This window comes from Heptranchias perlo, chromosome 3 (genome assembly GCF_035084215.1).
Source record: "Heptranchias perlo isolate sHepPer1 chromosome 3, sHepPer1.hap1, whole genome shotgun sequence".
In the NCBI taxonomy this organism is placed as follows: Eukaryota; Metazoa; Chordata; class Chondrichthyes; order Hexanchiformes; family Hexanchidae; genus Heptranchias; species Heptranchias perlo.
This window is the reverse complement of record NC_090327.1, coordinates 106,225,143-106,237,742: the sequence shown is the minus strand read 5'-3', so window position 1 is coordinate 106,237,742 and position 12,600 is coordinate 106,225,143. Positions and strand designations below refer to the sequence as shown.

The 12,600-nt window shown below is 43.9% G+C and overlaps 1 protein-coding gene across 1 annotated transcript in view; it reads right to left on the bottom strand.

Moving 5' to 3' along the window:
* LOC137308584 (docking protein 6-like) overlaps positions 1 to 12,600 on the bottom strand; it is a 187,770-nt gene that overhangs the window by 33,631 nt on the left and 141,539 nt on the right. The window contains exon 5 of the mRNA XM_067977202.1: positions 10,341 to 10,479. Within this exon, the coding sequence (XP_067833303.1) occupies positions 10,341 to 10,479 (139 nt within the window). The remainder of the gene's footprint in view (positions 1 to 10,340; positions 10,480 to 12,600) is intronic.

Here is a 12,600-nt window from a genome sequence, read left to right as displayed (position 1 = left end):
CCCTCATATACCCTCTTTGTTACCTCATCAAAAAACTCTTATCATGTTAGTTAAATACGATTTGCCTTTAACAAATCCATGCTGGCTTTCCCTAATGAATCCACACTTTGTCCAAGTGGCTTCTAATTCTGTCCTGGATTATCGTTTCTAAAAGTTTACCCACCATCCAGGTTAAACTGACTGGCCTGTAGTTGCTGGGTTTATCCTTACACCCTTTTTTGAACAAGGGTGCAACATTTGCAATGCTCCAGTTCTCTGACACCACCCCCGTATCTCAGGATGTTTGGAAGGTTATGGCCAGTACCTCCACAATTTCCACCATTACTTCCCTCAGCAACTTGGGATGCATCCCATCTGGAACGGGTGACTTATCTACTTTATCTACAAAACTAGGTGGGATTGTGAGTTGTGAGCAGGATGCAAAGAGGCTTCAAGGAGATTTAGACAAGTTGAGTGAGTGGGCAAATACATGGCAGATGCAGTATAACGTGGATAAATGTGAAGTTATCCACTTTGGAAGGAAAAACAGAAAGGCAGAGTGTTATTTAAATGGTGATAGATTGGGAAATGTGGATGTACAAAGGGACCTGGGTGTCCTTGTACACCAGTCACTGAAAGCAAACATGCAAGTGCAGCAAGCAGTTAGGAAGGTAAATGTTATGTTGGCCTTCATTGCAAGAGGATTTGAGTACAGGAGCAAGGATGTCTTACTGCAGTTATACAGGGCCTTGGTGAGACCACATCTGGAATATTGTGCGCAGTTTTGGTCTCCTTACCTAAGAAAGGATATACTTGCCATAGAGGGAGTACAGTGAAAGTTCACCAGACTGATTCCTGGGATGGCAGAACTGTTGTATGAGGAGAGAGTGGGTCGACTAGGCCTGTATTCACTAGAGTTTACAAGAATGAGAGGGGATCTCATTGAAACGTATAAAATTCTGACAGGGCTAGACAGACTGGATGCAGGGAGGATGTTTCCCCTGGCTGAGGGGTCTAGAATGAGGGGTCACAGTCTCAGGGTACGGGGTAGGACATTTAGGACTGAGATGAGGAGAAATGTCTTCACTCAGAGGGTGGTGAACCTGTGGAATTCTCTACCACAGAAGGCTGTGGAGGCCAAGACACTGAATATATTGAAGAAGGAGCTAGATAGATTTCTAGATGCAGAAGTCATTAAGGGGTATGGGGAGAGAGCGGGAATATGGTATTGAGATAAAGGATCAGCCATGATCATATTGAATGGCGGAGCAGGCTCGAAGGGCCGAATGGGCTATTCCTGCTCCTAATGTCTATTTTTCCCTGTTTCTAAGTACAGCCAGCCTTTCTAGTACCACCTTGTTATCAATTATCTCAACTACATCCATTATCTCAACTACATCTTCCTTTACTGAGACTCTGGCAGCATCTTCTTCCTTGGTAAAGACAGATGTAAAGTGCTCATTTAGTACTTCGGCCATGCCCTCTGCCTCCATGAGTAGGTCTCCTTTTTAGTTCCTAATTGGTCCCACCACTCCTCTAACTTACCCGTTTACTGTTTACATGCCTATAGCTTAAATCTTAAAGGTCTTCTTTGATTTGCTCCCTTTGGTAATATTTCCCCTGTAAATCTTTCTGTCATTCAAAATTTCTATCCTTGTATTGTTGCAAATCAGTTTCTTAGTTGCATGTAGAAATGCCACCAAGCTTATTTGTTCCCCACAGATCAGGGCCCTTTGATATGACCAGGGAAGGTTTCACATGGGGAAAATTGGATTCCCCATGGGCAAGTCAATTAAGAGCTGCGGAGCATAGAGGTGGAGCATTCACAATCTTAAGTTATTCTCAAGGCTGGTGGAGGCCATTTTTGTAGGAGTCTTTCCTAAGGAAAATATGTATTGAAACGGATTTGTTATCTAAACTTTGCTGAGTTACAGCAGTAACAATAATTGTGGCAAAAGGTATTGAAAAGGTTTCAAAGGGTCAACTACAGCAACTTGAACTGCACATGAACTTCAGCTGGTTTCTTTATCTCTGGCAGTGGTCACGAAAGCTGCCTAGGATTTTTTTTTTCCGGCTGGTGCTGGTAATCACACCATCAGCAATATTTGAATATTAAAAATAAAACATTCTATAATACCATGATCTCGATAATAGGACTGTTGACTGATATATGGTCAGCAACGTTTTACACTCACCAGACTGCTGTTACCTACATGGAGAATTGTGCTGATGATAATAAGGTTGTCTATGTTACCAAAGTTTCATTAGGTGGCTGATGTTTCCAACAGCATGATGCTTAAAAAAACAAATTGGATACCCCTAAATGATATTTTTCTCTTGTTTTGGATACCTTGCATCATGAATCATTCCCCAGCTTGGAGAATGGGAAAGTGACATCTTTACAGGCCTTTGTCATTTCTAGTCTCAGAAGGTTAGTAGTAGGTGTACAGGAGCAATCCAGGTTAACTCATCATCTCATTACTTGTGGAGAAGTGAAAAGACTTTGTCCAGCAACTCCACTTAATCATCTGGCTGATATTAGGAACTCACCATACAGGGAAATCTCAGGCTCAATCTGTACCATTTTACAAGTCCGTGCCCGCATGCAGCAAGACCTGGACAACACCCAGGCTTGGGCTGATAAGTGGCAAGTAACATTCGCGCCAGACAAGTGCCAGGCAATGACTATCTCCAACAAGAGCGAATCTAACCACCTCCCTTGACATTCGATGGAATTACTATCGCCGAATCCCCCACTATCAACATCCTGGGGGTCAGCATTGACCAGAAACTTAACTGGACCAGCCACATAAATACTGTGGCTACAAGAGCAGGTCAGAGGCTGGGTATTCTGTGGCGAGTGACCTCACCTCCTGACTCCCCAAAGCCTTTCCACCATCTACAAGGCACAAGTCAGGAGTAGATGGAATACTCTCCACTTGCCTGGATGAGTGCAGCTCCAACAACACTCAAGAAGCTCGACACCATCCAGGACAAAGCAGCCCGCTTGATTGGCACCCCATCCACCACCCTAAACATTCACTCCCTGCACCACCGGCGCACTGTGGCTGCAGTGTGCACCATCCACAGGATGCACTGCAGCAACTTGCCAAGGCTTCTTCGACAGCACCTCCCAAACCCACAACCTCTACCACCTAGAAGGACAAGGGCAGCAGGCACATGGGAACAACACCACCTGCACGTTTCTCTCCAAGTCACACACCATCCCGACTTGGAAATATATCGCCGTTCCTTCATCGTCGCTGGTTCAAAATCCTAGAACTCCCTTCCTAACAGCACTGTGGGAGAACCTTCACCACACGGATTGCAGCGGTTCAAGAAGGCGGCTCACCACCACCTTCTCATGGGCAATTAGGGATGGGCAATAAATGCTGGCCTCGCCAGCGATGCCCACATCTCATGAACGAATAAAAAAAAACAATGGGATAACCAATGCACTGCACCAATACACAGCCTCAGGAGTGACATTTTTTAAGACATGCCAAACTCAAACCTTTGACCATTTACACCAAAATCCCACAGTACTACTGTCAGGTAGAGTGTATATATATCCACCAAAAAAGTGGCTTTTTAATTCCTATCTATAGCAACCATTAGACTATTGTCCATAAGAATATTCTATCTGTATCTTCCCAGTGAAGGCTATTCATAAATCTACAACATTAAGAAATTAATATAATAACTAACAGTGGATCAGAAACATTAGTTTAAAATTGCTTCAATCTGTAATACTATAAACATCTTTAACAACTTGGAAACTGGAGCTGCTAAATGTTTAATTTAACAAAGTGATGCATGTGGTAAGGTTTCACTTCCTCTGTGTTAAAAAGCAGATCCAATTTTAACTAGATCTCACACAGAATAAATGAAAACAGCCATAGATGGCTTCCAGAAGTTGCATTGATTTTTCTCTATCACTAATTAAGGAGCAGTTTCTGTCACATGTCTTTGTGAAGTACTGTTTTGGGCCAGAGAAGCCAGATTCCAAGGCGATGTGTCAACCCAATTTGAACAGGTGCAGGAGAAAAGCAATTATGGTAACAGCTTGCAACTGTCGGAGGTTTAATGGATCCATGAAAACTAAAGCCCCGATATTTATGGGGAGTCGGGGAGGGTGCGAGTGAGGCCGAAATCAGCTGAAGAACCCGGCAAGGCCAGGGATGCGGAGGTCCTGCCAATCTTAACAGCAGGAGCTCATTAACATTTTGTAGGTCTGTCTCTCACCCGGCAGCCGGCCAAGTGGACAGCCTGGCCAGTGGGTAGGAGGGAATACAAGGAGGCCCCGGCCGGGGAACCTTGGGGATGGTCACCGGCATTTGGGAGAGGGGAGAGGCCCGTGATCAAGAGGGCTGAAGGGAGATCGGCAATTGGGTCTGGGGGAGACCTGAGGCTCTTGAGGGGCCTGGGTGGAGCATTCCTGCTACTCCTGCCCCACAAGGAGTGCTGAAAGAGGCACTTACACTGGGGAGCTGGCAGCTCCCACCTCTGTTTCACTGCCAAGTTTCCTGACACCCAGGAAACCCGTGCAGCAGTTAATTTCAAATCGGGTTCCCAATTGCACTGTGGGAGCCCGATTTAAATATGTTAATTAAGCACCCCGGCTCACCACGGTGGTACACAGGGCCGCCCCGATATCCGCCACCATAAAAAAGGCAGAAGGCCTGTGAGCAGCGGGTTGAGATCACGTCCCATGCGTTTCACTTTTTAAACCCCCCCCTTGACCCGCTCCTGCTCATCGTGAGGGTGTTAATATCGAGGCCTAACATTCATTATGCAGTCTTTTTAGGTTTCAGCTTTTGTTTCATCCACAGATAGAAAATTCCTGCCCACTGAGTAGAGGTAAAACAATAGAAGGACATCAAAATTCTGTCAGGGATAAGCAGAGGTTTTTTTAAAGCCTTCTGTGCATGTGCAAGGCCATTTTCTTGAAAAGAAATGAAAGATCCCACCAAATCTGAAAAGATCTGAATTGAGTCAAATTCAAAGCGTTGAAAATAAACTAAAATATTATTGTTTGGATAAATTCTGATTTGATTTCTTTTGCTGTCATCTTTAATGGAAACACACAGGTTGAGTTAGAAGACAGAGTATTGCATGCCTGATGAGCAATTATACTGCAAAACAAATAGGATGTTGGAAAGTTAGAAGATATTTAAATGCTTCATTAACCAAAATTGATAGATATATGAAGTAGAAACATTGAAATGATTGCTTTGGTTAATGATATTTGTTGCATTTCCGATTTTCAACCATTTTTCCATTGTTAACAGTTCCCTCTCCTCAGGTATTGTCTCCCTCTCCTTTAAATCTGCCATCATCACCCCCCTCCTCAAAAAATCCACCCTTGACCCCTCTGTCCTTGCAAACTACCGCCGCATCTCCAACCTTCCGTTCCTCTTCAAAGTCCTTGAGTGTGTTGTCGCCTCCCAAATCCATGCCCATCTTTCCCGCAATTCCATGTTTGAATCCCTCCGATCAGGTTTCCGCCCCTGCCGCAGTACTGAAACAGCCCTTATCAAAGTCACAAATGACATTCTATATGACTGTGACCGTGATAAACTATCCCTCCTCATCGTTCTCAGCCTGTCTACAGCCTTTGACACAGTTGACTACACCATCCTTCTCCAATGCCTGTCCTCCGTTGTCCAACTTGGTGGGACTGCCCTCGCCTGGTTCCATTCTTACCTATCCAGTTGTAACCAGAGAATCACCTGTAATGGCTTCTCTTCCTGCTCCCGCACCGTTACCTCTGGAGTCCCTCAAGGATCTATTCTTGGCCCCCTCCTATTTCTCATCTATGTGCTGCCCCTTGGCAACATCATCCAAAAACACAACATCAGGTTCCACATGTACGCTAACGACACCCAGCTCTACCTCACCACCACCTCCCTAGACCCCTCCACTGTCTCTGATTTGTCACATTGCTTATCTGACATCCAGTACTGGACGAGCAAAAATTTCCTCCAACTAAATATTGGGGAGACAGAACCCATTGTCTTCGATCCCCACCACAAACTCCGATCCCTAGCCACCAACTCCATCCCTCTCCTTGGCTGAGGGTGAACCAGACCGTTCACAACCTTGGCATCCTATTTGACCCTGAGATGAGCTTCTGACCACATATCCGCTCCATCACCAAGACCGCCTACTTCCACCTCTGTAACATCGCCCATCTCACCCCCTGCCTCAGCTCACCTGCTGCTGAAACCATCATCCGTGCCTTTGTTACAACCAGACTTGACTATTCGAATACTCTTCTGGCCGGCCTCCCATCTTCCACCCTCCATAAACTTGAGCTCATCCAAAATTCTGCTGCCCGTATCCTAATTCGCACTAAGTCCCATTCACCCATCACCCCTGTGTTCGCTGACCTACAATGGCTCATCCTTATTTTCAAATCCCTCCATGGCCTCGGCCCTCCCTATCTCTGTAACCTCCTCCAGCCCTACAACCATCCGAGATCTCTGCGCTCCTCCAATTCTTGCCTCTTGCGCATCCCCGATTTTATTTGGTGGCCGTACCTTCAGCTGCGTAGGCCCTAAGCTCAGGAATTCCCTCCCTAAATCTCTCTGCCTCTCTACCTCGCTCTCCTCCTTTAAGACACTCTTTTAAACCTACCTGTTTGAGCAAACTTTTGGTCACCTGTCCTAATATCTCCCTGCTTGGCTGGGTGTCAAATTTTGTTTGACAATGCTCCTGTGAAGCGCCTTGGGACGTTTTACTACGTTAAAGGTGCTATATAAATGCAAGTTGTTGTTGTTGTTAAAAGGATTTGGAGATGATTCATATTGAAATGATGCTTTTATATTTCAACAAAGGCTGCCAAGTGAGGCATGAAGGAGGCAAGACTCCTTTAGGACGAAAGCTGACCTAGACTTGGATAGTTGGTCAGAGTTTTTTCAGAGAAAAAGACTGTCGAATAAAAGTGAATTTTTTTAGCTCACTAAAATACTGTGGTGTATTTTTATTTCTTTTCTAATTTACAAAGAGAGACTGAAGTTGATTTGTATTAAGGTGAGATTTGCTATGGAGATCAACTCATCTCATGAATATTATAGAGCCTTGGAGACTTACTCATCTGACCAATATTAAGGCACCTTGGAGATCTACTTATCTAATTAATAATAAGGGACCCTATAAGTGTGTTGAGATAATCAGTATTAAAGAACCATCCAGCCTACTCAAATATTTAGTTTTGAAGGATTAGGAGGGGACAGTATTATAATCATTATTATCGGACTATGGAACTCTTCTCTGGTATTGTTCCATTGACATTAGTAGCACTTGAGTACCTCATCCAAGTAGTTATTTTTCATATGTGAATTTTGAAAGATAGTGTTGGAAGGCTATCAAACAAGCAGCACTAATGCGATATAGCAACCCAGAGTGGGAACTCTGGCTAATGGATTTACAGAATTTTCCTACATTGTGGAAACAGAGCTTTGTGTGGGTTATTCCAATGCATTCCTGGATGGCCTCCTACCTTGCACCCTCCATAAACTTGAGTTCATTCAAAACTCTGCCGCTCGTACTCTAACTCGCACCAAGTCCCATTCACCCATCACTCCTATGCTTGCTGACCTATATTGGCTCCCGGTCTGGGAATGCCTTGATTTAAAAATTTTCATCCTTGATTTCAAATCCTTCCATGGCCGTGCTCTTTTTTATCTCTGTAAGCTCCTCCAGCCCTACAACCCTCTGAGATCTCTGCGCCCCTCCAATTCTGGTCTCTTGCACAATGCCCATTTTCTTCACTCTGCCATTGGTGGCTGTGCCTTCAGTCGCCTAGGCTTTAAGCTCTGGAACATCCTCCCTAAACCTTTCTGCTTCCCTACCTCTCTTTCCTCCTTTAAGACACTCCTTAAAACCTATCTCTTTGACCAAGCTTTTGGTCATCTATCCTGATAGCTCCTCAAGTGTCTCAGTGCGCCCATTCAGGCAAGTGGTATTCCACCACACTCATGACTTGAGCCTTATAGATGGTGTAGAGGCTTTGAAGGCTCAGGAGGTTAGCCACTCATTGCAGAGTACCCAGCCTCTGCTGTGCAATCAAGTGTAGATATAGCTGGTCCAGTTAAGTTTCTGGTCAATGGTGACCTCCAAGATGTTGATGGTGGGGAATTCAGTGATAGTTGTGCCATAAAAGATCAGGGCGGGGGGGGGGGGGGGGGGGGTGGTGGAATGGCTGGGCTTCCTCTGTTTGAGATGATTGGCCTCCAACAACACAATCATCTTCCTTTATGTCAGGTATGACTTCAGTCATTGGAGGGTTTTCCCTGTGACATCAATGCTCTCACTTTTGCTATGGCTCCTTGATGCCATACACAATATAAATGTTGCCTTGATGTCAAGGGCATCTACACTCATCTCTGGCATTTAGCTCTTGCGTCCAAACCTGAATCAAGGTTGTAACAAAGTCTGGAGCCAAGTAATTCTGGTGGAAACTGAACTGAGCATCAATGTGCAGGTTATTGGTAAGCATTATTGATGATTCCTTCCATGATGATGGGGAGAGTGCTGATAGGGCAGTAATTGACTGGGTTAGATTTGTCCTTTCTTTTTGTGGGTAGGACATAGTAAGCAATCTTCCACAATGTCTGGTAGATGCCAGTGTCATAGCTGTACTGGAACAGTTTATCTAGGGGAGCAGTTCGCTCTAGTGTGCAGGTTTTCAGCACTAAAGCCAGGATGCTGTCAAGGCCCATCTCTCTTTTTGATATATATTAATGACCTGGACTTGGGTATAGAGGGCATAATTTCAAAGTTTGCAGATGACACGAAACTCGGAAATGGTAGTAAACAATGAGGAGGATAGTAACAGACTTCAGGAGGACGTAAACAGACTCGTGAAATGGGCAGACACATGTGCCGATGAAATTTAATGCAGAGAAGTACAATTTTAAAGGGGGTGCAGGAAAAGAGAGACCTGGGGTTATATGTACACAAAAGTTTGAAGGTGGCAGGACAAGTTGAAAAGGCTGTTAAAAAAGCACATGGGATCCTTGGCTTTACAGTCAGAGCCATAGAGTTCGAAAGTAAGGAAATTATGCAAAATCTTCATAAAACACTGGTTAAACCTCAGCTGGAGTATTGTGTTCAATTCTGGGCATCACACTTTCGGAAAGATGTTAAGGCCTCAGAGAGGGTGCAGAAGAGATTTACGAAAATGAAACCAGGGACGAGGGACTTCAGTTGTGTGGAGAGAATGGAGAAGCTGGAGTTGTTCTTCTTAGAGCAGAGACGGTTAAGAGGAGATTTGATAGAGGTGTTCAAAATCATGAACGGTTTTGCTAGCGTAAATAAAGAGAAATTGTTTCCAGTGGTACAAGGGTCAGTAACCAGAGGGCACAGGTTTAAAGTGATTGGCAAAAGAACCAGAGGCTACATGAGGAAAAAAAAATTACGCAACGAGTTGTTATAATCTGGAATGCGCTGCCTGAAAGGGAGTGGAAGCAGATTTAATAGTAACTTTCAAAAGGGAATTTGATAAATACTTGAAGGGAAAAATTTTGCAGGGCTATGGGGAAAGAGCAGGGGAGTGGGACTAATTAGATAGCTCTACCAAACAGCTGGCACAAGCTGTAAGGGCCGAATGGCCTCCTGCTGTGTGGTATCAGTCTATGATTCTATGATAATCGCTCCTGTGAAGTGCCTTGGCACGTTTTACCTAGCTAAAGGCGCTATATAAAATGTAAGTTGTTGTTGTTGATTTGTGCTGCAGTCTGCAGGATATTGTCGGGTCCTGGAGATAATGCCTAATCTGAGGTAGCAGAACAGTTCGGACTTTGTAAAGTAACAATTTGTCAGTCTTTGAATGGTTATGATCTGGTTTGTAATGTTAGCAGCTAGTTTAATATGGAGAATCCTTTCTCATACCTGGTTCCAAATCTGCTTTTAATAAGCACCCCTGAAAGCTCCCTATTGTGGCAGAGTGTGCAGAGGTTTTACAAAGTCTGGGGTATCTTCAATGATATGCAGTCCTCCGTCCTAGCTGTCAGGGTCAGGTTATTATGGGGTGCTATTGGATCTCCGCTGACCTTTCCTGAGGGTCAGTGAAAGGTAGATTCTACATGGATATTGGTAGGAAGGCTTGGACTTCTATGTTCAACCAGGAGTTTTCTGGGGAGGCCGACTTCTCGGTAACTTCTAGGGAATCAAGTTGATTCCCCCCCTGCCCCATTGCTTTGGACAGCTGCAGCTGCTTGAGGCATTGCCCTGTCCTTATCCCACCAAAGGAATTTGGAAATGCACCTATCAAATTGCTGCACTGGAACCTATGACACCCTAGACATATTGAATCCTTTTTATCTAAATGATGCGAAAGTCTAGATGGTACATACCCGTGTTTTTTTCTCCATCTCCAGCAGTAGTTGCTCATGCTGTTCAGCTATGGCCAGAGTTGCTGAATGCACCTTCTGGTAGATGTTCTCTCCTTCCCGTGTCTGAAATGTAAAGAGTCCCTCTCCTGTATCACACATTCTGTAAATGACAAATGCAACAGTTGTCATAGTTTGTATCTTTGTAAAACTCAGGTGCCACTGAACTGAAGTCAAGTAAAGGGAAGTATATTCTACTGAATTAATACTTAATTCTGAATGTTGCAGACCTGTAATTATTTGATGTCTGTCACATCATGTTTACATGTGTCACACTTCAGCACTGGTGGTGAAAGGCTACATGGAAAGATTGGCCCAAAATTTGCTGGAGCGGGGCATTTCACGGCATGCCCCGTTTGTTAGATTTTTTTTCCTCACCGTTCAGCTCAAAATTTTTTTGCACTGAAAATTGCTGGAAGTGCGAGCTGATAACAGTATGGCAAGGTCAACGCGGCATCTGGGATCTTAGTGAACAACAGGACCAACAGTCTATCTCCCTAACTAATGAGACTTAAGGATAGAGAGAGGCAAAGGAACTACAGAGAAGGAAATAGGGTGAATTAGAGTCAAATTAGGTACAGAAAGAGAAATAAAGAGAGGGAAAGGAAGATTGGATTAAGAGAGAGAGAAAAGAGACAGAAAGGAAAAGTAAGAAAAACATTTAAACATTTAAAATTTTAAAAATCTCTAACAACTATTTACTACCTCCAGTTATGAGACTCCACAGTTTCAATTGTCCCTTTCTGGGACAAAGAGGTTGAGTGGCATTGCAGGAGCATAACTCTAGTCATTAAATCGATCCTTACGTTGTTAAGTACTAGCTCTAACCTACTGCGGCGAGTTTAATTGGTATTTACTGCGCAAATGCAGCAATTTCTTGAAACTCATGGGGAGGTTGGCGGCTAGCTCCCGTTTTCATAAGGCTAGCGGCAGAGTGGCACAAATCGTCCAGCATTTTGTGGCGATTTGCAACTTACAGTGTATCTCTTCCTCATCACAAATTGCTGGGTTATTTACACATTAATAACGGCGTGCGCATTAAACTCGCTGTTATTTTCCCAGTAAATTCTGGGCCATTTTTTTTTGTGTGGACCTCAGTTGTGTGAATGAAGAGTGGAATTTGATGAACACTCCCCATTCATGAGCTAACCCTCATAATGAGAGGAAGTTGACACCAGAAGATAAATTACCTACTTTGTAGCACCTTTCTCAATCTATATATGTCCTTCACACATAATCATGAGTATAAGACAGCTTAGTAGGTTCTGTGAAAATCATATGCTGAGCGTACCCATGGAAACGTCATCATGAACCTGCCAATAGGAGGTGCCACACATGGTCTCCCACTTCTGTTTCACATAGAAAGTGGTAGAATAAAAAATAGCAAAGTTTCTTGCATGAGATAGCCTTTTTAATGAAAACCATGCACCCTTTTCTCCCTTCACTGATACCATCTGGACCACATGTTTCCTCTACTTCTTTTGCAGCTCTTGCAGTCCCCTCCCTCTGCCAGGAAGACACCTACCACCTATTTGCAGCTTATCCTGCAGCAGCGCTGTTGAGGTCAAGAGCTCAGTGGAGTGGGTGTCTGATTGTTCTTTGTTGCTCTGTGCAGAGGAGTTAGCTAGGGATGAGTACTATAACAGGTAAGAACTTGCAACAAGATGATTCTTGAAAGTAGTTTTTTTGTTAAGGGACTGGTTTTGTAGCTATTCGGGCCTTATATTTTTAATTTTACCACAATGGATACATTACATTGTAAGGTAAAGAGATTGCTTGAAACCTTGCTGTTCAGTACCAATGTAATAATGATTTACCGTTTGATGACTGACAGCGACCCATGAGTTGTGTTTTCCAAACTTTGCCAAATATTTGCAATGTCAGCAAAAACTGAAAAGACTTATTTAAAAAGCCTACAGTTGATCTGTAGACAGATCATAATGCGCTGATGCCGTTAAAACATCCCCCTCGCTCTGCATCCGCATCCACATCAACACCAGTAAAATAGATTGAAAGAATGGATGGAGAACTGTGAGCTACTCACACCCGATTTTCCGATATGCTCTCATGGCGAACCGCTCATTGGAAAAATGTTTGTCAATCTTTTAGGGGGTGGCGGGAGCTAAGGGAGTAGAGCCAATAGAGGCATTTGTTATTTTCATCATACTGATATCACATACAAGTGATACAATGATGCATTTCAATTCAATTTATGTCTCTGCAC